The sequence below is a fragment of the Bubalus bubalis genome, chromosome 24 (genome assembly GCF_019923935.1).
Source record: "Bubalus bubalis isolate 160015118507 breed Murrah chromosome 24, NDDB_SH_1, whole genome shotgun sequence".
Lineage (NCBI taxonomy): Eukaryota > Metazoa > Chordata > Mammalia > Artiodactyla > Bovidae > Bubalus > Bubalus bubalis.
This window is the reverse complement of record NC_059180.1, coordinates 23264927-23290543: the sequence shown is the minus strand read 5'-3', so window position 1 is coordinate 23290543 and position 25617 is coordinate 23264927. Positions and strand designations below refer to the sequence as shown.

The 25617-nt window shown below is 43.1% G+C and overlaps 2 protein-coding genes across 5 annotated transcripts in view; one reads left to right on the top strand and one right to left on the bottom strand.

Annotated features, from left to right (window-relative positions):
- Positions 1 to 3818, bottom strand: part of DNAH3 (dynein axonemal heavy chain 3) — a 242044-nt gene extending 238226 nt beyond the window's left edge. The window contains exon 1 of the mRNA XM_025274559.3: positions 3708 to 3818. Coding sequence (XP_025130344.3) covers positions 3708 to 3746 — 39 coding nt within the window. The 5' untranslated portion in view covers positions 3747 to 3818. The remainder of the gene's footprint in view (positions 1 to 3707) is intronic.
- A 4835-nt stretch (positions 3819 to 8653) lies between these two features.
- On the top strand, positions 8654 to 25392 carry LDAF1 (lipid droplet assembly factor 1). Of its 4 annotated transcripts, XM_006052278.4 has the most exons (5): positions 8858 to 8983; positions 11898 to 12094; positions 20550 to 20718; positions 23087 to 23225; positions 24499 to 25392. In XM_006052278.4, the coding sequence occupies exons 2-5, from the start codon at positions 11999 to 12001 to the stop codon at positions 24578 to 24580; spliced, it is 486 nt and encodes a 161-aa protein (XP_006052340.1). In that variant the 5' UTR covers positions 8858 to 8983; positions 11898 to 11998; the 3' UTR covers positions 24581 to 25392. The 4 variants fall into 4 exon arrangements, with proteins under 4 accessions (XP_044791566.2, XP_044791567.2, XP_006052340.1 ...); XM_044935631.2 differs by lacking the exon at positions 11898 to 12094 and having other exon boundaries at positions 8654 to 8983; XM_025274583.3 differs by lacking the exon at positions 23087 to 23225.
- Positions 25393 to 25617: the final 225 nt, after the last annotated feature.

Here is a 25617-nt window from a genome sequence, read left to right as displayed (position 1 = left end):
GGCCAAAGTATTGGTGCTTCAGTTTCAGCATTAGTCCTTCCAATGACTATTCAGGGTTGATTTCCTTTAGGATTGACTGGCTTGATGTCCTTGCTGTCCAAGGGACTCTCAAGAGTCTTCTCCAGCACCACAATTCGAAAGCATCAATTCTTCTGAGCTCAGGCTTCTTTACGGTCCAATTCTCACATCAGTCTGTGACTACTAGAAAGATTAGAGCTTTGACTATATGGATCTATGTCAGCAAAGTGATGTCTTTGCTTTTTAATATGCTGTCTAGGTTTGTCAAAGCTTTCCTTCCAAGAAGCAAGCATCTTCTAATTTCATGGCTTCAGAGATCATCAACAGTGATTCTGGAGCCCAAGAAGGAAAAAATTCTGTCACCGCTTTCACTTTTTCCTCTTCTGTTTGCCATGGAGTGATGGGACCATAAGGTAAGGTAAGACATACTAGCCATGAAGAGGTGCTTTTAAATACACACTACTTTGCATCCCAACACATGGGAAATGGCAATTGTTTTGAGAATGTGTTGATTTTAAAATTAAATAAAAACTTGAAAACTCTTTAAAAAATGCATACTGAGCCTGGGAATTTAAAAAAATATAATAGGTTCACTGATCTAATGGCCTAATTCAGTGGTTTCAAAAATTGTGGTGCATCAGACCCATTAACAGAATCAGGCTGCTCAGGCTCCACCTTAAACAAGATGACCTTATTGTTCTGCTTAGAGAACTTGATTTGTTGATTTAAATCACTGTGTCTGTCTCTCTGCTCTTTAAATCACTATGTCTGTCCTTGAAACTTCAGTTTCAAGGATCTAAGAATCAACCAACCACATCCAAGAGCCTGCTCTTTCACTACTGAAGTTAGTATCAAGATCTGCACTTAAGAGGTGAACAAAATGAAAAAATTCAGCATCAACATGAAAGGAATCTGGTCATCCAAGGTAGATTTCAGCAATAGTATTTTTTGGGAAATGAAACCGTTCATGATTTCCTTCAGGAGTTCAGATGTACAACATATACTGATTGATAAGTTAGGGCTGCCTGCATTTTGTGTTGGCAAGCAAGAAGGTTTTATGGTCAGTGGTAATATTTCCCTTGGCCTAGCTTTTAAATCTGTTTCAAATAAAAGTCTTCATTAAAAAACAATAAACAAAAACAGATTTTGGACATCTTAAGTTACAAGAGAGGGAACAAGTAGTTAAGCCAAAAAACCCTGACCTTTTGCAGTTGAGGAGAATATTAACATTATTCAGGAGATGTTTTGGCATTTATGCTTCTGTTTATGGTTACGATAAACCTGATTTCAGCCCTCAGACATGTTGGGAAGTTACTAGCAAAGCAGGCAGAATATAGCCCTAGTGGGCATAACTGACTCTACTCCAATTTCAGTCCATGTCGTACAGTGTCCAGCACCTGTGTCCAGGCCAGAGCATGTGATACAGGTCTGGCCAATCAGAATACTCTCTCCTCCAGACACTATGATTGGTTCAGGGATAGACATGTCACCCAAGGTGGGCTGATCATAGTTGTTCCTGACACTTTTACTAGAGCCATTGGGAAAGAGGTAGTCTAAACAGCCATCTTTGGTTTATGTGAAAAAAATAAAAGCCTTCCTTAGGCTAAAACCATCATAAAGCAGAGCAACAGAATGAGAAGGGCTCTCAGTGACATCATCTGGACCCCAGGAACCCACTTGGACTTCTCAGTTACTTAAGCCCATAGATTCCTTTTTGGATTTGAGTCAGACATATTTATGTCCCTCTATATTGAGAGCTGGTCAGCCAAGAGATACACAAAGAGGCAGCTGAGTCATCATAGAAGGAGAAAAGCCATTCTTGAGAGAATAAAGAAAGTGCTAGTGCTAACTCGCTTTCAGTCATGTCCAACTCTTTTCGACCCCATGGACTGTAGCCTACCAGGCTCCACTGTCCATGGGATTCTCCAGACAATAATACTGGAGTGGAAGCAAAACAACATTTTGCAAGAAAGCAAACTAACATTGAGCATTTTGCAGAACATAATGGAGAGAAGCAGAACCTCTGAAAAACAAATTAAACTTTGAGCTGGTTCACAGACACAGATTAAGACTTATACATATAGAACTGTAAAAACCATGATAGCAGAAAACAGCTCAGTTCATGGAACAGGCTGATGTATATAGGGCACACACAAGATCAGCAGATCTGGAAGTCAATTCATAGAACAAAAAGAGTTTTCTTAAACATACTTGGTTAAGAACTCTCTGTGGCCCCTTCAAGGTGAAAGAGCTGGAGATCTGCAAGACCTACCTGGCTACCCAGAACAGTTTGTTAAAAATATTAATGCTTACGTGTTCTCTCTGGTAAATAGCAAGAGTGTTTTCACTTTGGGAGTAGGCTCAGTAATTATCAACAAATTCACTTTTGCCCCCCTCAACAAATCAACTTTAATTTTACAAAATTTTGATTTAAAATGCTCCTCTGGACACCTCAATATATGGCAACTTAATGGATCTTAGCTTTTCCACCAGGATTCTGGCACTTAGATTGGGTAGAACTGTTCCTTTCAGGTGCCTTGTTTCTAACTGTACATGATGTTTGCAAGTCTTTCATGGAAACAGTTCCCAAATGCTCACTTGAGGACTTGGAACAGCAGAATCACTAGGATCTTAGTTAAAAATACAGATTGCAGGGCTCTACTTCAGACCTTCTGAATCAGAATCTTTGGGAGTGAGGCCAAATCTCCATATTTTCAAGAGACTCCCCAGTATATTCTTACGTACATCCAGTGTTGGGAGCTGTTGGATGGAATATATGGTCTAATGGCCTTGGAAAGGAAGGGAAAGAAAGGTGTCTACTCTTGAAATTTTCTCAACAAAACCTGAGGATGTCCAAAAGCCTAATGCATCACAAAGCATAATTCAAGGACACAACAAAAAATTAAAATACATGCTTGGTCAGGGGCTTCCCAGGCAGCTCAGTGGGTAAAGAACCTGCCTGCAATGCAGGAGATGCAGGAGACATGGGTCCGATCCCTGGGTTGGGGATATCCCAATATCCCCGGAGGAAGGCAAGGCAACCCATTCCAGCATATTCACTTAGAGAATCCCATGGACAGAGGAGCCTGGTAGGGACAGTCCATAGGGTTGAAGAGTCAGACATGACTGAAGGGATGGAGCATGCAGGCATGCACATGCTTGGTCAAGGAGATCTAACACGGCTATTGGTTTGTGATTGAAATGCCTCCTTCCTACCCACTTTCAAATTCCCTACATGCTGAAAATACTACAGGTATAAAGAAAGCTGAGCGCCGAAGAATTGATGCTTTTGAACTGTGGTGTTGCAGAAGACTCTTGAGAGTCCCCTGGATTGCAAGGAGATCCAACCAGTCCATCCTCAAGGAAATCAGTCCTGAGTATTCATTGGAAGGACTGATGTTGAGGCTGAAACTCCAATACTTTGGCCACTTGATGCAAAAAACTGACTCATTTGAAAAGACCCTGATGCTAGGAAAGATTGAAGGCGGGAGAAGAAGGGGACGACAGAGGATGAGGTGGTTAGATGGCATCACCGACGTGATAGACACGAGTATGAGTCAACTCCAGGAGTTGGTGATGGACAGGGAAGCCTGCCGTGCTGCAGTCCATGGAGTTGCAGGGTCGGACACAACTGAGCGACTGAACTGAACTGAATGAAAAAAGAAACACATTTTAAAATTCACGCCTACCTTCTGAGATGAGCAATCCGTGTCATTCATGTTGTCCATTCTAATTGGACCTATTTAAAAAAGGAACAACGAGCTCTCTCAGTTTCTTCCTATTCTATCAGAGGCTCTGAGATTCACACTTCCTCATAGCATAATGGGGATGTCACAGATGATGGAACTTTACAGATGTTCTGAAAGCTCTGTTCACAGGGCTGCCTCTCTGAGGTCATAGACTTCAGCCCACTGAGTAGTTTCTTGGTAGAAGAGAAGAGAAAGGAAAGCTGGAGAATGAAACAGCAGCCTTGGGGTTCTGATGGCTCTGTACTGTGGCTTCCTGCAAAGGCCACACTTACCTTCTGCTGAGTGGCCCTTCTCTTGGAACTTTTCCAGGAACACACTGAGTTCACAGTAGAGGAAAATCTGAAGCGAAGTTACACACTAAACAGAGAAGAGGGAGGAAGCTACTCACCAGACTATCTCTCTGGGGCCTGAATTCTTCTTTTCTCCTCCTCTCAGGTTATTTTAACACTGGAGAAGCTTGTATCCAGGTCCTGGAGCCAGTCACAAGGCTTCAGCGTCTGTTGCTAGGGAAGGAGGGGCCTCTGCTGTGCCCAGATACAAGACTGGGCTTGACTCAGCTCTGTGTCCAGGTCTCTCCCTTTGCTGGAGGCCATCTGGGCAGCAGGAAGTTTTGGTGACAGAAAGGAAGGTGGGAAGGTGTTTAAATAATGATCCAGGTGGTGAGAGGCAATTAGAGGCTGTGCCTTTGGAGGAGTCTAAAAGCACACAGAAAACTGAAAGTTGCTCAGTTGTGTCCGGCTCTTTGCAACCCCGTGGACTATACAGTCCCTGGAATTCTCCAGGCCAGAATACTGGAGTGGGTAGCTGTTCCCTTCTCCAGGGGATCTTCCCAACCCAGGGATCAAACCCAGGTCTCCCACATTGCAGGGACATTCTTTACCAGCTGAGCCACAAGGGAAACCCAATGCACACAGAGTGGAGGTTAAATTCTTGGGTCCTAGACTCATACAGGTCTGGGTTCAGATTCTGCCCTTCCCATTAATTAGCTATGTGGCTTGAATAAACTGCTTGATCTTTCCAAGTGTCTTTTATAATGTAAAATGCCAAAAATGTGACAACCTACCTCATAGGTGGGTTTGAGAGTTTAATGAGATAATGCCTGTAAAGCAATTTGCACATAGTAGAAGGATGACCAACTTGTCCCAGTTTCCTGGGAACTCCCTTAGTCCTGGGAAGACTGGGACAGTTTGGTCACTCAACACAGTAGGCAGTCTGTAAATGTGGCTAAACATCATTCTCATGATAAACACAGAAACACATACATGCTCACACACAAATGATTAACTGCTATGCCATTCAATCCCTGGATTGGGAAGATCCCCTAGAGGAGGGCATGGAAACCCACTTCAGTATTCTTGCCTGGAGAATCCCCATGGACAGAGGAGCCTGGTGGGCTACAGTCCCTGGTTGAAAAGAGTCAAATACAACTGAACAACTAAGCACAGCCCACAGACATTCAAACCACATGTTAAGTGGTCACTTTCAAAATTCTTTTAAAATCAAATTCGATTTACTGAACTCTTTTGGGAGACATGCTTCTATATATGTTTTTTCATTCAATTCCCCCCTAAACTCCATGATGTTAACATTTTATGATTTATGAAACAAACACTGAAAAAGATATATAACTTATCCAAGTTGCCAGGACTCACAAGTAGTGCTGACACAATTTGAACCCTGTCCTTATGACTCCAGAATTCATTGTTCTTTCCATAAAGCGCCTGCCCAGAACACAAACATTTCTAGATCTTACGATGAGCATTATATAGTACCAAGTACTTCTACTTCTCCTTCTTCTTACTTCTTCCTCAAAGTTTGGCTTTCCATACTTAGAAAATAACCTCAAGGTTCCTCATTCCTTACACCTGCATTCTCTACCATAAAGTATACACAGAAGTTTCAAATAGTGTTTAGAATAAATGAGCCAGTGACAGGGTTTGAGACTTTAGACGGAAATGGGGTTATTACTAGGTCTCCTATAATAGGATATGAAACCCCATGTCTCACACACACAAAAAAACCCAGCAGCTGTAATCCAACAAAATAAAGTACTTTAGAAAGGACCTGGTAGGGCACCCATGAACCCCATGACCTTCTGGGTGCGTAGAGAACATGCCTCCTTCTGAAATTTTGTGTGATTTAAAGCTTTAAGTCTATGTGTATACAAAAACATCAAAGTAATAATCATAGCTTTCATTTCTTGATATATATCAGCTGCTGGCACTGTGGTAAGCACTTAAGGAGTATCATGTTTCCAAATCTTCTCAACAATTTGAGAAAAGTGAAAGCGGAAGTGAAGTCGCTCAGTCGTGTCCAACTCTTTGTGACCCCATGAACTATAGCCCTCCAGGCCCCTCCATCCATGGGATTCTCCAGGCGAGAATACTGGAGTGGCTTGCCATTTCCTTCTCCAGGGGATCTTCCGGACCCAGGGATCAAACCTAGGTCTCCCGCATTGCAGGCAGATGCTTTAACCTCTGAGCCACCAGGGCAGACCCCAACAATTTGAGAAGATAAATACAATTATCCCAAGTTTTATAACTGAGGAAACTGAGAAACAGGGAGGTCAAGTAATTTGCCATAGCCACTCAGCTAGGTCAATGGCAAAGTTGGAACTTGATTATGGTATCTGCTCCATGGTTTTAACCAAAAGCCTACATGTAGTCTTCAGAAAGATAGAAAATAAATAAAATATCTGCCAAAGAGAATGAAAATTCCATCACCTCTCCTCTAACCCAGACCACCTCACTAGCACCAGAATTGTTTGCCGACTTAATCTGCTGTTCAATAATTTCCAAGTGAGGATGCAGGCCTCAAATCCCTTAACTTCAAGCATATAGGGTTGCCAGATAAAATACAGGATGCCTATACATACTCATATGAAAAAGTTATCTGTTGCTCACCTGAAATTCAAACTGAACTGGGTGTCCTGTATTTTTATTCGCTAAATCGGCAATATGGGAGAAGAGGTCAGCTCGGTTCTAGGTTATCTTCATCTTTGTTAACAGTTTAGAGTCTCAATCTATTGCCGGAATTTTTCGCATATTTCTAATTCAGGGTCCAGTGCTTCTGGCAGATCTTTACTGAGGCTGAAAATAGTTGCTTAGCCAGGGTAAGTAACTGTGGAAAGGTGTAGAAGAAGCTGCACATGGCTTTATTTTATTGACTCATAACACAGCAAGAGCCAAGTCCTTGTGTTACAAATAGATGCTAAGATTCCCACCATCAGGGAATATATAGTGTTGTACAGGAGTCAGCCAACACACAAGGAAAAGCAAAATCTGTCTGTATGGGCAAAAATGGGAGTGGAAGGAATTAGAAGATTCACAGAGTCACCCCTAGATGGCATCCTTGAACAAAATTTCCAACGGAGGCCTGACAGCTTTCCAAAGCAACACCCACCAGGGAAGGAGGGGTTCAGTTATGTTCTAAAGGAAAAAACCCTCCAAAAAAAAATAATAATAATAAATAAATAACCAACCCTTTCCTGGGTGGGACAACCATCACACCTCAGCTGAACAAAAGGCATGAAACCAGACAGAACTGCCTGAAACGTAAAAATTTAGGGACACATCTGTTGGTCCTCCTATCTTCACCATTAACGTCTCCCTTTCTTGGCTTTTGCAGAGTTAGGAGTTAGAGCAGGATCCTTTAGCTTATTATTATTATATACCCTGAGCTTATTTCTCAATCCACTAGCCTGATTATTTCTAGAAATATTAGTTGGTAGAACTAATACGTCCTTGATGGATGGGCAAAATCAGTGAAAGAAGTAAAAACTGTATCACCTGTTTGAAGTTGCGAATAGAGTAAATCTTAAAAGTTCTCACCACAAGAAAAAAATTCTGTCACTGTATATGGTGACAGATGTTAACTATGCTTATTGTGATGATTATTTTGTAATATAAACAAATATCGAATCATTGTCATACACCTGAAACTAATACTTATATGTCATATGTTATAGGCTAACTATACTGCAATTAAAAAAAGAAAAAAGAAAAAAAAAGAAACCAAATAACCTTGAAAAAACAGGTTAAAAAAAGCACGATACATTAAATATTTCTGGGCTCCTCCCATGTTCCTGATAGGTGCTAAGTTCTTTACAGCCATTATTTCACCAGTCCTCACTACAACCCTGTGATTGCTTTTCTCTTTCTTAAAGAGCTATTTTCCAGGTGGCTATTGACCCAAGTCACAGATGAAAGTAGATCAATACATGTCCCCGGATGGACGGAACCTGAGAACTGTGCAGTAGCAGACCAATTTCTCAAGTCTATGCTTCTCTCCATTTTAAAGATGAAGTGGTCTCAGAGAGGTAACTCTTCCATGGTCACATAGTAAGAGTCTGACTTGGGACCAGAGTCTAGCATTGTTGTGCCCCGGTTCACTGTCTTCACCAGTATGTTCTATGGCAGTTGTTCTCAACCTAGACAACTGTGCAGGGAACATTTGCTGATGTTTGGTGACATTTTTGGTTGTTTGCAGGGAAGGAAAGCACTAGTGGCTGGAAGTCAGGTATGCTGCTAAACATCCTACAATGCATAGGACAGTCCCCTCAACAGAGAACTTTTCTGCCCAAAATGTCAACAGCGCTGTCCCTTGAAAAACACTGCTGTAGGGCTGGATTTCAGGTCAGGGAACATGAGTTCTGGCTCTGGATTAGACGTTTTCATGTATAAAATGGAGATACTAATCTAACAGTTTTTAAGGATCTCATTGGCTCATGATGTTTGCATTTGAGAAGTAATGGTGAAAACCGTCCAGTCAAGAACCGTCTCATCACTTGTCTGTCCTGATCTCCAGAGATGCTTCCAGAAGAGGTAGCTCAGGGTATTTAGGCAGAAGCCCTAAGACCCTGTGAAAACCCATTCATACCTGCCAGTTCACCTGTCTCAGAGATGGCCGGGGCACCCTCACTACAAGCCAAGAGTGTAGGAACGGCAGCTCTCACTGAGCCTTCGTTTCCTCACATGCTCCTCGCTCGGGTTTCTCCCGGAAGCTCCAAAATACAGAAGGAGGCAGCCCTGCGAGAGCGGCAGGAGGCTGCAGCCGAGAGAAGGGGAGGGGCGGGGAAAGGAAGGGGAAGAGCGGGGCGGGGCCACGCGGCGGAGGGGCGTGGCTGGCTGGGGCGCAGGCCAGGGCGGAGGCTTACGCGGCGACCCCGCGGCTCGGTCAGCTCTCCTTTGCTCCTGCACCGCGGCCCCGGGGACCAGGTGAGAACTTGGGCGTGGGGGACCGAGGGCCCCGGCTGGCTAGACCCCTGGGACGGGCTGGACAAATGGAGGAGCGCGGGGGCGGTGGGTTGAAAAGGGAGTCGGTGACATACACACACATACGGAGTCCTATCCTTCCCGGCCGCTGCTAGACACACACCCACACACCCACACACACACACCCACACACACACACACACACTCCCCCCCCCCCCCCCCCCCTTACTAAGGGAGGTCTCATCCCTCCCCTGCCCCTGCGACACACACACACTCCTACACCTGCTACTGCTTTTGGTAAAGGGTTGCCACCCCTATCCCACCCTGAAGGCCCTTCCCTTTCTTGGGAAACCCTGTTGGGAAGTCTCCACACCTCCTCTTCAGGAATCAAAACGGATGCCCTCATCCCTACGGGGTCCCCCTGCCCCGTCACTGCAGGGTGTACCAAAGGTGGATTTTCCTCCCCAAATTAATGACGGGGTACTCGGTGCCACTTCTCTCCATCCCGGCTGGAACGTTCAGGGTTTCCGTTTGTCCCCGGAGGGGCGGGCGAGGAAGAGAGCGGGGCTTTTAGCTGGTGGGCCGTGGAAGGGAAAAGGGCGGGTTGGCTTGTGTTTTCCTGGCTCAGCCCGGAAGGCCGGGAGAAGGCAGAAGGCGGGAACTGTGCGCTGCGTCGGATTAAGGGGTTGCCCCCTTCCCTCCTCCTGAGACCTGTCTTTGCTTGAGGAGGCCCCTCCGAGGAGTGAGTGACTAGGGGGGCTAGGGATTGGTGGCCAGCTGTGGCCGATGGCTTTCTACCCACGCTATCCACATTGAACTTCCCAAACCGGTCCGGATGGCCCCTAGGTTTCCAAGGCCCTGGGAACCAGTGATGGGAGCTGGGCTTGTTCCTGCCCGGTGCAGATTTGAGATTAGGGGAGTTGAGTGCTGGGAACATGGCCAATTCTAATCTGTGCCAGCTGCAGCTTCAGAGACAGAATATAGGGATGAAGGGTCTAGTCCTGTCTAGTCCAGGGGATTCCTGTTTCACAAAAGGGATTGTAGCAGACAATCTCTAGCTGGGTGATTAAAAATGTGCTTAAATTTGCTACTAGACTCTAATGGAGAAGGAAATGGCAACCCACTCCAGTCTTCTTGCCTGGAGAATCCCATGGACAGAGGAGCCTGGTGGGCTGCAGTCCATGGGGTCGCAAAGAATCGGACACGACTTAGCGACTAAACAATAACAATAGACCTGATAGATATTAGGAGATGCGTCATCCCTGGTGGCTCAGTGGCGAAAAATCTGCCTGCAATGTGGGAGATGTGGGTTCCCTCCCTAGGTTAGGAAGATCCCCTGGAGAAGAACTCCAGTATCCTATGGACAGAGAAGCCTGGCAGGGACCCCAAGTCCATGGGGTCCCAAGATTCCACATGCCACATGACTTAGCGATTACGCCACCATCATCACTTCCCATCTCACATAATTACCATGTGGGATGTTGAGTATGGTACATAAATATGAACATCTCTCAGTTAATTTTGTCCACTGTGATAGAATCTTTTAGCATTTGTGCTATAGGTCAGGAGATAAGTTGTGAGGAATAATGGAAAAGATATCTCTGTGTCCAGCCCAGCCTTACAGTGATGTTCTGGAAAATATAAAATAACAATGTGTTTGTTTATATAAAAATTAAAAAGGATTTAAAAGATAGATATATAATTTAACAAACAGCTTTTATTATTGGGAAGGTCCTGGAAATTCCAGGCCATTGAGTCACAGAGTATAATTGTGGCAAAGTTTGTCCCTCTCTTGTTATGGAAATGAGACTTACAAGTAAATAGAGAGTAATTTGTGGCACAATGTAATTGGGAGCCAACCTATTTAGTGTGGGTAGTAAATAAAGAAATTGGCCACTGTCATATGTTTGAGAAGGCTTTCTGGCAAAAAAAAAAAGGCAGTGGGACTAGAAATAGTGTCCTCAGCCTTACTTTCTTCCATATTCTTTTCAGCATTTTATCAGGCTAAAAAAATAAACCTAAGCTCTCAGAGATAATACCATTAACATTTTGTTATATGTGCATCTAGATCTTTTATTTTACTGTGGATATACGTATTTTATATTATGGATATATACATAAAATATGTAACAATCGGTATTTTATTATTTTTTCACATCATAGACATATTTTCATTAAATATCAACATCATCTTAATGGCTATACAGTACTCCATTGTATGAATTTATCATTATTTAGCCTGGAAACTCCCATGAACAGAGGAGCCTGGTAGGCTGCAGTCCATGGGGTCGCTAAGGGTCGGACACGACTGAGTGACTTCACTTTCACTTTTCACTTTCATGCATTGGAGAAAGAAATGGCAACCCACTCCAGTGTTCTTGCCTGGAGAATCCCAGGGACGGGGGAGCCTGGTAGGCTGCAGTCCATGGGGTCGCTAAGGGTCGGACACGACTGAGTGACTTCACTTTCACTTTTCACTTTCATGCATTGGAGAAGGAAATGGCAACCCACTCCAGTGTTCTTGCCTGGAGAATCCCAGGGACGGGGGAGCCTGGTGGGCTGCCGTCTATGGGGTCGCCCAGAGTCGGACACGACTGAAGCGACTTAGCAGCAGCAGCAGCAACCTAGTTCTTATCAGTAGACAACTTCTTCCTGTTGTTTTACTATTAAGTATGTATTATAAACAGAGATAATCGCACATCCTTTTGGCATGTTTTGATATGACTGATTGTTTCCTTCAGGTCCCTGGAAAATAAATTTTTGGGTCAAGGTTTGTACAATTTGATATTTTGATGGATATTGCCCGGTTACCCTTCATCTTTATGCCCATCATCAGTGTGTGAGGACAGTAGAAGCCCTCGTTGGGTCAATTGAGTGAAGACCGCTAATGGTTTAAGATACTTTTCATTTCCTCCAGTGACAACAAGAGACAAGGTGACATGAGAGATTTGACTGTGCCCTGCATTGAAGAGCTTCCTGGTAGAATTAATCCTTAAAGAGACTGAAGTGGGTTTCAGGATGGCGAAAGAGGAGCCCCCGAGTACTTCAAAGGACTTGCAGGAGCTGCAGAGGAAGCTGTCTTTGCTGATAGCATCTGTCCAGAGTAACTCAAAGGTCAGTTTCTAAATCAGAGCACATAATGGAAAATTCCAAAATAACACTAGCTTAACACCATAGAAAATTATTTCTCTCTTAAGTAGGAGAAATTTGGAGATAGGTCAGAATCTTTCTAACTCACCACCATGTCATGTTTAAGTTGTGACTTTCAAACTCACTGACCAAGATGACTGCTAGAGTATCAGCCATTGAATCCACATTCGAGGCAGTAAGATGTTGTGGGGAGAAAAAGACTTGCAAGCCACCTCCAATTTAAGGAGACTTCCTAAAAGTCACACGTACACAAAACTTCCAGTTGCATCTCACAGACCAGAATTTAGTTTTCTGAAAATCCTTTGTAGCAAGTGTAATTCTTTAGTTGGAGAGCGTCTATGGGGTTGCACAGAGTCAGACACAACTAAAGCGACTTAGCAGCAGCAGAGGCAACTCTCAGTCTGTGCCACAGACACCATCCTTTTGTTTTGTTATAATTTTGACCTGTTACCCTAAAAATGAGAGACTACTAGAGTCCAGTGTTTCACTAGAAGCCCAGTGTCCAATGTAAATATGACATAGAATGTCATATGTAACTTAAAATTATCTAGTAGCCACATTTTAAAAGTAAAAAAAATCAGGTGAAATTAATTTTAATAGTTATTTTACTAAACCTGATATATCTAAAATATATCATTTTAACATGTAATCATTATAAAAATATTAATGGTAAAAGTTATTGAGATGTTTTGTATTCTTTTTATACTAAGTCTTTGAAATTAGTGTGTACTTTACACTTAAAGCACATTTCCGTTTGAACTAGCCGCTCAACAAGTGCTCAGTAGCCATTCAGTGGCAGTGAGACTTGAGACAGTATATTTTGGTTTCTTGAACTTTTATATCTATTGTTTTCTTCCATATGTCTTTCAGTATTTTTTCAGGGGGAAAAAAAAAACAGCTCTCAGAGATAATATTATTAACATTTTGTTGAATGTCCTTCTAGACTTTTTTCTATGCAATATACCCATAAAATATATATATGTAACAAAGTGAGCTGGTTGATGATCTGATTTTTGTATTCGAAACCACAATTCCATTAGGATCTCTTTGAGGACCCACGCCTTTGTAGTCTAGAGCAGTATACTCTATAGGGATCTTTTCTGAACTCATTCCAAAATGCCTCTGGCACTCTGTGCATTTAGCAAGCTATTTTTAGATGAGACAAGTAACTTTCTAGTCAGCAGGCTGAGATTCTTATTACTAATGTTAGTGAGAAATGTGCTCATATTCATATACATTTTCAGTTGATTCTCTTTATCTGTGTTGGTTTTGTTGACTCACCTCAGGCACTGCACCATTCCAGTTGCATCTCACAGACTGGTTGAACCATTGCTCAAATGGGAAATAGGTTCTGGCAAACTTCTGGTGCCAACATTTTCATCAGCCAATAAAACCATAGCCTGTTTTGTGTGTCTTTGTTTAAAGGTACCTTTATCCTATACATACTGTTGATTTATTAAGATTGAACTCCAGGCCAACAGCCTATACTATGTAGGCAACTGTATCTCTTGCCTGAATGAAGTTTGTCTGGTATTTGCATTTTCTCTATAAGGCACATCACAGCCTTCTTATTCCTAGGAATACAAGCCAGTACTGCTATACATTTTAAATGGGAAAATCACCACCACCAACAAAAGAAACCTGTAAAAATGCAGAAAGAGGTGGCAGTAAATATACCGTGAAAAGGACAGTTGTATAAAAAGCTGAACCAAGACGACAGTGTTAACCTAGTTTGACCTCAGATGGGAGCATATGCCTCAGGTGGTTCATGTTTTCCACTGCTGTATGCACGCCCATGAAAGCACCTTAAAGTGTTGATTTTGGGGTTACAAATGAATTTTAGTGAGTAGGCAAGTTCACAGATAAGGATTCTGCAAATAGTAGGAATTGACTGTACATTAATTAACCGTGGTTGAGCACTTGCTATATGCCAGGCACTGTGCTAGGCACTTGGCATGTCTTAACTTATTTAATATTCACATCTACCTTCTAAGGTAGGCATTTCAAAGCATATGAACTCTGACTTCTTGACATTTCTTCATTTTTTCACCTTAGATCCTCAGCCATGGTCAGTGGAGTGGGTTTGGACTAGATAACTTCCAGGGCAGTCGACTCCCAGAATGAGGGATGGGTCATCAGTTGGCTCAGCCTTGATGTTCTTCAGATAGTCCTGAGGTAGAGTAGTTTCTTTTAAATGTTTAAATTATATTAATTGAGTTAATTAGTATTAATTGTGTTTATTAAATAAAGTAATATTGCCAGACAAAGGAAGGGAAATCACCTGTAAACCCATCACTGATAAATCCAGTGGTGGTATTATCATTGTTGTTTTTGTTATTATTAGGCCTCTTCAGTATGTAATTTTTAGATACAGTGTTTTTAATTATGGCAGATGTAGTTCTATATATTTGTTTGATATTGTATACTGGTGTTTTTCCAGATTGAAGCATAGGTCTTCCTACCAATTGCTTTTTTTGGTAGTAGAAACTTCCTTCAGATTGATATACCATAACTTACATAGTCATCCCCTTGCTTCAATGATATTTAGGTGATTTCTTTGTCCTAAGTAATTTATATCCTTAGAGTTCATAAGCCCTTTGAGTTCCAGATAAGAATAGATGGTTTCCAGATTGAGTGTTTGTGAAACAACTCCATCATCTCTTTTAGGAAACCTCTCGAACATAGTCTTAATGTCTTACTTTTATGCTGACAGAGTCAGAAACCTGCCCAAAATAGCTTAAACAAACAAACAGTGGAACCTGCCAGAACTTTGGTGAAATGTAAGACTGTCGCAGAAGCCAAAGGCAAGAAATAGCAGGGGGGAGCCTCAGGAGGGGTTAAAATGGTCAGGCAGGCACTGGGGTCAGAGGTAACTCTCAATACCCTTTCTTGAACCGTGTTGCTCCTCATTATAACTTTTCCTTGTGTATCAGCTTCATTTTCCTCTCTCTGCAGCCTGGCTTCCTTTGCTGTTCTCTTCCCTTGGGCAGACACACTTGCCCAAGATGGTACCTTTAACTGCCCATGTTTCCTCCAGTTCCCAGTTGAAGCCCTCTGTGGGACTTCATCTTGAGAGTGCTTGATTCCTAGGAGCAAGAATCTGCTTGACCAAGTCACCTATAACCAGGGAGATGGCAGCTGGGCTGGGACTTTTCATTTCATGGGTATAAACATGGCTTCAGGGGTATACCTCTGCTGTGGGAGGGGGCAGTTTTCAGAGAGGAGGGAAGAGAGAGCGAGAATGGGCTGGGCAGATACTGCTCCCCCACCCTGCCCTGTCAGTGATATCTCCATGTGGATTACCTGTGACAAAATAGTTTTGCTCTCATGCTGGCCCTTTCCTTCCACAAAGGATGTTTTTGAATGACCTCCTTTGCACCTGGGTCCCAATCCTGAATTATAGGACCATAATCTAGAAGAAACTATCGCATAGAACCTTGGATTTGTCATTACCAGTGATTTTAAATGATCCTGATCCCTCTGCCCTCCAGAGCCCTTCTGGTAGCAAAGGACAGTAGATACTGATTATTTTTTTTCATTCTCAGACCAGGGAATTAGCCTGTCTTCTAAATAGTTCCAGATGGAGGCTTTATGTCCTTAAACACTGGCCACGTTGTCCCTACTTTGGAACCTCCCATACTCATGTGTGCATTTTAAAATAAGTCATCTTTGTCCGACCTTGGGCTAGTTGCTCGGGCTCACTGACTCTACGTCTCATCTTCTCTAAAATGAGCAATGCCAGGCTCATAGATTTGTTGTGAGGATGATCTCAGATGCTATTTGAGGAGGCCTTAGCACAGAGTCTGGCACTTAATGGTGCCAGTCTGTTCCAACTTTGCATTCCTGGGTTATTCAGCACTGCACTATGCCTGTAAAATCTTGATTAGAATACCTGGATCTATCTCAGGGTAGGGATGGAAAATGTTCCTGAGTGATAAGCTCTCCCACTTTCTGTCCTTCCATTGTGTCACCCTCTGTTGCCTGGGAGAATGAAGAGTTAATTGCTATATTCTAATTCCCAAATTTAAGTAATGTTAAATTTCCCCTTGTTATCTATCTTGTAGCATTGTAGACAGAAATAGGAAGTTTATTCAAAGTCCTTAAAATAGTACTTGGCACTTGAGTATTTAATGAATATTCTCTATTATTATTAGGCATAACTGAATCATATCTTCCCCTTCTGAGACAGACTGTCAGAGCAGGGCCATCCTCCTTAAGGGAAGACAATTGCTGGGCTTAATTGTGTGCATCTCAAATTGGTCTCTCTGCATATCTGAATGACTATATTTTTGGGTTGTAGGCCCCAGATTTAGAAGAGGTTAAGAAAAAATTAGATTTCTTTAAGGAATGTAAGTAGTCCCTTCCTGCATTTCCCCTCTTGGATCCCCATGCCAGATGGTCCTGTTGATTTTTCATTTTTCATTCCTCTTTCATATAGCATCTCCTCCTCCTCTGCCATCAACCTAGTTTTGGCCATCATTATCTCTTGCTAGTTTCCCTGCAAATCTTCCTTGTTGCCTCTTCCGCAGGACTGCCAGGTTCTTCTTTTTTAAAAATTATTCCTTTGAATCTAAAAAAATGGTACATATGAACTTGTTTGCAGGGCAGGGATGGAGATGCAGACATAGAGAATGGACATGGACATGGGGGAAGGGGAGAGTGGGACAAACAGAGAGAGTAGCACTGACATGTATGTGCTCAGTCAGTTCAGTCGCTCAGTCGTGTCTGACTCTTTGTGACCCCATGGTCTGCGGCACGCCAGTCTTCCCTGTCCATCACCAACTCCTGGAGCCTACTCAAACTTGCGTCCATTGCATCGGTGATGCCATCCAACCATCTCATCCTCTGTCATCCCCTTCTCCTCCCGCCCTCAATCTTTCCCAGCATCAGGGTCTTTTTCAGTGAGTCAGTTCTTCACATCAGGTGGCCAAAGTATTGGAGTTTCAGCTTCAACATCAGTCCTTCCAGTGAATATTCAGGACTCATTTCCTTTAGGATAGACTGGTTGGATCTATATGCTACAACGTGTAAAATCATGTTGGATATATGTGCTACCATGTGTAAAATAGCTAGTGGGAAACTGCTCTGTAGCACAGGAAGCTCAGCTCAGTGCTCTGTGATGACTGGAGGAGTGGGATGGAAGAGTGGGAAGGAGGCTCAAAAGGGACCGGATGACTGTATACTTACAGCTGATTCATGTTGTTGTACAGTGGAAACTAGCACAACATTGTAAAGCAATTATATGCTAATAAAAGATATTAAAATGTTTACATTAGTTAAAAAAATTATCCCTTTGGTTGTATGACAGTCTTGCCCAAAAGCCAGCAGTTTGCTGCTTATTTTTTTCTAGATAAAGTTTGGGTGAGCACTTTCCAATATAAATAGGATGTGAGCCACATATATAGTTTAAAATTTTCAAGTAGTCATATTAAAAAACATAAAAAGAACTGTGTAAAATTAATTTTTACTAATATATTTTATATAACCCAATATATACACAATATAATTTCAACATATAATCAATATTAAAAAATCATTGGTGAGATATCTTACTTTTTAAACAAATTTTATTTATTTTTTAATTGGTGGAAAACTGCCTTACAAGTTTGTGTTTCTGCCATACAACAATGCAAATCAGTCATGATTTTATATATATATGTGTATATAGATATATGTATACCTTCCCTCCTGAGCCTCCCTCACCTCCCCTCATCTCACCCTTCTAGGTCATGAAGCATTTTTTTAAATACACTCAGTGCACCTCTCAATTCACATGCTAATTTTCCATTGGAAATACTTGGTTTCTATTCAAATTTCATAAAATGTATAATTGAAAAACTATTTGAAACATACCCAATTTATTTGAAATATAATTAACTGTTTTCAATGACTGAATCAAGTAGCAATTTTTAAATTTAGATTAAAAATCTAGTTTATTGGTCACACTAGCCATCTATCAGGTGCTCAGGGCCACATGTGGCTGCTGTACTGGACAGTCTGGGTATGAAGTCCTAAGCCTGGAATTCTGGTGTTGCAGCCTCATCTGCTCCTCCCCACTGTGATTGCTGGGTCTCTTGTTTATGAGGATCAGAGAGAACAGTTTATTCTGCCAGATGATATCTAGGGGTTTACTCAGGGTGTCTGTGGATTAGAGCTGGAAAGCAACCAAGATCTGGGGCAGCTCGAAGGACTGGCCCCACTCCCACGACCCCTCTGCCTCTGTTCACCTCTAACAGCCCTAACCAGAAGATCTCGCTGGGTTCTGATGCTGGAGTATACACACTGGGTATTTCTAGCTCAGCAGTGATTCCTGGCACAGTCAGCCTCTGACAAGAGAAGCTGAATAGCAAAGTCTTCGATAGCTGTTGTCAGAAAGGAGTAGCTGGAGGCGGTGTAGCCAGCGTACATTATGCCATTTTGTGGCCGGGCAGGAAGTAAAGTTTGTCAATCCTGAAGCCCCAAAACCGACAGCTGTGGCTTCTTGAAACAGCCTTTTCTAGTTAAACGGAGTGAGTCCTGTGCTTTTTCGTCATCAACTTGAACTACAGAACCCTCATGCCTTCCAGCTTGCCTCCAGCTTCCTGCATTTGAATGACTTGGGTGAACAAGTTGTTTAGGAGCATGTGTTTTGATTAGTGGCACCCATGATCACTGTAGCTTAAATTATATCTTCAATTTACCTGCCGGCCTACACGGCCCAAAGGAAGGACCACGTTTGATGAGGAAGAGTTCCAGAATGATGGAGGCTTTCAAGGCAATGGGAACTAGCATGCCAGCACTGAGGAGAGAGAGGGCATGGAGCCTAAGAAGATGAGGGAAGCCTTTCCTTGTGAGGGTGCTAGAAGGAAAGAGCAGATTAGCTGAGATGGCATGGTCAGGCTGTCTCGCCCGTGTCCTCTCGCTCTTGCCCCATGTTTTGTAAATGATGATTATGTAACAGCTGAGATCACTTATAGCACTGCACATGTGCCTCACGAGGTACTTGCTTGGCCATGGGCTACTTTTGTTCTCTAATTATATTTAAGCTCCACCTGGCAAGCCCTTGAGGCTGTGCTGTGTTGTGTTGTATGTTATGATGTGTTGTGGTTATGTTATGCTATATCTGCTACAATGGCTCCTGTGCCAGCCTGGAGAGAGAAACGTGTCTGCAGTTCCTACGGCTCTTCAAGTCTTCTCCCAGCTTCCCCGCTGTCTCCTTGCCTACCATGGGTTCAGCGAACAGTAAGATACAGCGAGACAGATACCGAGGGCCTGCTTTGTATTAAAGCGGCCCTCCCGCACTGAGCCAGCTCCAGAAACCGTTTTGTCTAGTGGAGGAAGATAACCTACCTATTAACACAGCATAAGCTTTCAAAAGTCATCAGGCTGTGGCCTGACTGCTATCAAGTTGATGACATAACATTTTCTCCTAATGAAGTGGCAGCCATTGCAAACATGTGACATCCAGAGTGAAAGATTTAGCTTTGAATGCCTAGATTTTGCCACTTGGAAGCCATGTGACTCTAGGTGAGTCATTTCATCCCCACTGTTTCTCAAACTTAAATGTGTGTACAGATCACCTGGTGCTCTTGTTAAAAAACAGAATCTGATTTGTCACATCTGGATCGGGTCCCAAGATGCTGCATTTCTAACAAGCTTCCAGGAACTTCCCTGTCAGTCCAGTGGTTAAGACTTCACCTTCCAGTGCAGGTGTGGGTTTGATCCCCGGGTGGGGGGCTAAGATCCCACATGCCTCCTGGCCAAACTAAATAAATAAAACAGAAGCAATATTGTAACAAATTCATTAAAGAACCCCCCCCCCCAAAAAAAAGAACCCAAGAAACAAGCTCCCAGGTGATGCCAAGTAGCCAGGACTTAACCTCCCTCAGTAGCCTCAGCTGTGAGGTAAGCAGCCATTTGTACATATGTTGAAGGTGAAGTGTTAGTCACTCAGTCGTCCAACTCTTTGCAACCCCATGGACTGTAGCCCTCCAGGTTCCTCTATCCATGGCATTCACCAGGCAAGAATACTGGAGTGGGTTGCCATTCCCTTCTCCAGGGAATCTCCTCAACCCAGGGATCGAACCCCCATCTCCCTGCATCATGGGCAGGTTCTTTACCATCTGAGCCGCCACATCAGAGCATATGCTGAGCATGTCTTCTGAGAGGGTGTGTGTGAGGCAGTAGAGCAGTAGTGCCTGGGTCTTTCCTTCTTTCACAAGACTTGAGGTTGGGTGGGCCCTCAAACTTGCCCTTGTCCACAGCTGCCTTAAGTTGTTGCTGGGGCAGCTCATATCTTGGAAGGATTATTATCGTTGACTTCTTACCAGCGGGCCTTCCAACCTTATGACCTTGGCTCATATTTCTGCAGCTCGGGCAAATTCATCAACCTGGCATTCAGACATGGCTTTCACAACCCGCTCTTCTGCTTTGTCCACAGGTGGTTTCCTTTATGAAGTCTCCAGTGGGTCAGTACCTGGACCAGCATCCTTTCCTGACCCTCACCTTGGTGGTATTTGTTGCTGTGTCAGCCATTCCTGTCGGCTTCTTCCTGCTCCTCGTGGTGCTTACCTCCCTGGCTGCTTTTGTGGGAGTCATATTACTGGAAGGTATCCTGCTCAGTTACTCAGCCTCTTGGAAAATGACTCAGGGCACCTGCCACTGCTGTCAAATGTTGCTGTTCTTGTCAAAATCACATCAACCAAGGCAGCTTGTCAGAGTAGTTAAAACATGGACTCTGGAGCCTGTTAGAATCCCACCTCCCCCAGCGTGATTTTGGACACGTTGTTTACTCTCTCTGAGCCTCAAATTCCTCATATGTAAGATAGGGATGTAATAATACTATCTCAGAGAATTGTGAGGATTGAAACCTACAGTTCTGTAAAGTACTTAGCACGGTCCTTGACACAGAGTAGCTTCTCCATGAATGCTAACTGTTGTCACTAAACAGAGAAGCCATTCACTCAACAGTTACTGAGCATCTGTTGCATGCCAGGTGCCTTGCATGGGGACCTTGCAAGGGGTCCCCTTCACCTTTCCTCCTGAAGTCCCACTGCCTGTTGTCAGCTTCTCCCTGAGTTGCTAAGTTAAAATTACTGAGAAAGTAAATCTGATTGGCTCAGTTTGCCTTTTCAAACCAGATCACAATCCACAAAGAGATGTTTGCCATTTCTTTGTGGTGGTTAGCCATCCTTTGAAAAATACTGATCTAGGATTTTGTGAATCTTTATGAAAAGGCAGCACATCTGTTTACTTTCTCTACTTTCCTTCCTTTCCATGGTCCATCCCTGAAACTGTCACTGTGGAGTACCAGGTGGGCAATTTGAGCACTTGTTAGGCAAGGGGAAGGAGATCTGCCATGCAACATTTGCCATGTTATTAATTCTACATTGGAAGGGGAAATTTGGCTATGAGGGAGGCAAGAGGAAGTGTGCTGAAAGAGAGAAAATACCACAGACTGTCACGTGTGTGATGGTTATTTAATTGTCATGCCATCACTTAGAGGAAGTTATTATATTCCTTTTACAGATGAGTGAAACTAGAACTCTAAGGAAGCCCAGGAAGTCACACTATAAATCCTTAACTAGGCTCAAACTCAATCATGTCAACTATAAAAAGCCGTGCTCTTTCTGTAGTACCTTTTACTATTTTCCCCCATATATCCTGTATTATAAAAATGTATTTGCTCTGCACTTAGATGCTAACTCATTAATATTCCCATTAAAATAATGATAGGTAAAATGATCATTCAGACCTTACGGTTACTGCATAATGGTTGCCAGGTGGGGTTGTAAAAGATGTAATCAAAAGTTATGTTTAGATTTTACTTTATTTAGCCTGCATAGCCTTTATTTCTATAGGTTGCAGGTAAGTGCGAATTATAGTATTTGTTAGGCACTTTGAAACATTGGACATAATTTACCACCCTTATTACTGCCTTGGCTAACTCCTTCTAGAGGATTCCATTGGGAGTCCATCCCTGAAGTTGAGGGTGAAGTGAAAGTGAAGTCGCTCAGTAGTGTCCAACTCTTTGCGACCCCATGGACGGTAACCTACCAGGCTGTGCGGTCCATGGGATTTTCCAGGCAAGAATACTGGAGTGGGCTGCCATTTCCTTCTCCAGGGGATCTTCCCAACCCAGGGATTGAACCCGGGTCTCCTGCATTGCAGACAGACACTTTACTGTCTGAGCCACTTGAGGGTGAGGGGGTTTCAAATTCAAATACCCATGGGCAAGGCAGATAGCAGAAGTGAGCAAAGCAGTCCAAGAATGATACAGTTGGGTACAGTGGGGCCTGGAGGAAACTGGAAGGCCAGTCAGTTGGTGCCATGCAACAATGCTTATGTGGGTATTGAGATTGCCTCCTTTTTTAAGCAATGCCAGAGGTCTGGATTTTTATGGGAAATCTCCTCACTTCAGTTCAGTTCAGTTCAGTCACTCAGTTGTGTCCAGCTCTTTGCGACCCCATGAACTGCAGCATGCCAGGTCTCCCTGTCCATTACCAACTCCCGGAGTCTACCCAAACTCATGTCCATTGAGTCAGTGATGCCATCCAACCATCTCATCCTCTGTTGTCCCCTTCTCCTCCTGCCCTCAATCTTTCCCAGCATGAGGGTCTTTTCCAATGAGTCAGCTCTTCGCATTGGTGGCCAAAGTATTGGAGTTTCAGCTTCAACATCAGTCCTTCCAATGAACACCCCAGACTGATCTCCTTTAGAATGGACTGGTTGGATCTCCTTGCAGTCCAAGGGACTCTCAAGAGTCTTTTCCAACACCACAGTCCAAAAGCATCAATTCTTCTGTGCTCAGCTTTCTTTATAGCCCAACTCTCTCATCCATACATGACCACGGGGAAAACCATAGCCTTGTCTAGATGGACCTTTCTGGATTAACTGTTGTTTTAAACCCATTGGTACGGGGTTTGGCATCTTCAGTCTGTTTTAGATGGATGATTCTTTTGACACACCCTCCTCTAGGACTGTTCATCTCTGTGGGCGGCCTCGCACTGCTCTGTGTCCTCTGTGGCTTGGGCTTTGTGTCACTTGTCATGTCAGGGACAATCATGGTGTCCTACATGGTAATCTCCAGCCTCATCAACTACTGGTTTTCTCTCAGGTAAGTGCATGTCAGTGCAATAATCAATCTTTACCATTTGGGTAGATTTCCACAAATAACACCCTAACCCTGGTCACATCACACTCAGTCTCCAAAGCTAGGAGGTGCCTAGTATCCTCACATCTCTTCTTATGGAGAAGTGAGGTTTCCTTCTCAGTTTTTTTTTTTTTAAATTATCAGGTAGTAAGGTAGTAATGCTTTGGTGGCAAATAATGAAAAACCTAAATAGATACTAGCTTAAACAAATAGGAATTTATTTTTATTGCATAGCAAAAAGCTGGAAGTAGCTCAGTACTGGCACAGAGCCAACCCAGTGTCCTCAAGGTACCAGGCACCTTCCGCTTTTCTGTGTTGCTCCTTTGACCTGTCACCTCATGACAGGTGTGGCCCTGGCTCCACCAACCACATTCAAGGCAGGATGAAGGGAGAAATAAATGAGTCCTCCCTCACCAATTGAGTATGATCTTTTTTATCAAGTAAATGACATCTTTCCCAGAACCTCCCCCTTTCTTACCCCAAATGACCTCATTGGCTGGAATTTTGGCAGATGGCCATTCTAAACTGGAAGGGAGGCTGGGAAATGGAGTACACACCCACAAGGAAAAAAGCTTTAAGAATGTGTGTTGGTCAGCCAAGCTCTGGTGTGTGCCATAGTTCCCCACCATGCGGTATCAGTGTTAGGAAGGCTACTTGAAATTCAGAGAGAATCCATGGAGCCAGTTATGTTAATATCAATAGTGTTACCTCCGCTCTCACTTTCCTCTGAAGCCTGTCATCACTGGGATGAAAAAAGACAGACTTAGTTCTCTTCCCCTACTACATCTCCCTTCTGTTAATGATGTAAAGAAATAGTTAATTAGGATTTGGTGATAGGGGTCTGAATCCCAGCTATGCCATTTTTTAGCTGTGTGGTCTTGAACTAGCTATCCAACATCTCTGCTCTCAGTTTTCTTTCATGGGTTAAACAGGGCTACTCCTTGCTCTGCCTCTCTCACTGGATTGTTGTAAGGACACAAACAGTAATTGGAGAAAATGTAATATCCAAACTAGAACAGGGAAAAGGATCATAACCTCTACCCCTAACTCAGGCATTTTAACCTCTTGTGTCCCCAATTTCCTCATCTGTAAAGTTAGTGTAGCCCCAAATCTGGTGTAGTTGCAAGAAGTGGCCAAAAATAAACCAACAAAGAATGTCATTTATTCAGTCGTGTACACTCAACATTGCTCTTTAAAGAGGCCTTAGAACTAATCATTTCCTCTTGTTACCAAACAGGCTGTTGCCGCAGCACAACTCCAGTGGTGACTGTCCGCTGGCCGTGAAGTCTGCACACGTAGAGGGGCTCTACCAGGAATGACCAGCTGAATGGAACCAAAGGTTTTATTCAAACACCTCTGGAACACTGTTGGATCATCTTTGCCGCTTAGGATTATGACTTAGAAGGGACTGGGTAAACACTTCCTGGAGGTGTCCTCTAGCTTTTCACTTATTTGTTGGGTCCTACAGTAGACAGTTTTGGAGATCTTGTTGCTCTGGGTCACTTCCACCAGCTGACCCACCCTCACAAGGAGAATCCCATTGGCTTGGTGGCTCTTCGAGCCTCTCATCTCCTCCCCAGAGATGCAGACCTGACCTTGGCAAGGTCCTGAGCCTATACAGGCCAATGACCTGATTCCCAAAGGCTCAGATCTTGTATCTGAAGTCCAGTTTGGGTAAGCATAGATTGTTTTTACTTTTTCTTTCTTTTTAATGAGAGCTGCTTATTTCTTCACCCATTTGAAAAAAAAGGTAGGGGGAAAAATCCAAAACAGAACAAGCTCTTCTGTCTTATGAGCCTCTTATCAGAAAGATAAATAGCATTTGGAAATAATGGCCTCTCAGACAAAGTTAGAAAATAGAGTCCAATCTTATCCTTTTGGCCAAGAGCTTTTTTCCTAAGGCTAAAGGTATCGTTTCCACCATTGAATACTGTTCAGTGATGTTACTCTTTAAAATATTTGCACTTGACACTTTTGTATTGTATTAAGGAAGTTGTCTTGTTAAGCCATTTCTTCAAAAAGTCCTATGCAAATGATAAACAACTACAAAAATTTTTTAAATCCTATGGGGTTTCTACTTCAGTAGTTTATTTGCTATGGTATTTTATTAAATAAATATTTATTTAGATGAGCTTTTTTTCTTTACTCTTTATTTCAGAATTCTCTCTAGACATCATAGCCATTTATTCCTTCTGTGTCAATTTAATGGCAGATCTTGGGTAATAAGGCTTTTCTAATTGCTAGTGGTAGACACTCAACTCAAAATGGCTTTAAAAAATGAAAGTAGAGGGGGAAGAGATTCATTTCACTGAAATAAAAAGCCAAGAGGTGGGTCTTTAGACACTGCTGGATCCAG

What these genes read in the sequence shown, in the direction of transcription:
- LDAF1 (XM_044935631.2), top strand. Translation starts at nt 8,669, where the DNA reads ATGGCCGGGGCACCCTCACTACAAGCCAAGAGTGTAGGAACGGCAGCT. An exon ending in ACCGCGGCCCCGGGGACCAG is followed by an intron (nt 8,984 to 20,549) that starts GTGAGAACTTGG and finishes CTTTGTCCACAG; the next exon opens with GTGGTTTCCTTTATGAAGTC. An exon ending in GGGAGTCATATTACTGGAAG is followed by an intron (nt 20,719 to 23,086) that starts GTATCCTGCTCA and finishes ACCCTCCTCTAG; the next exon opens with GACTGTTCATCTCTGTGGGC.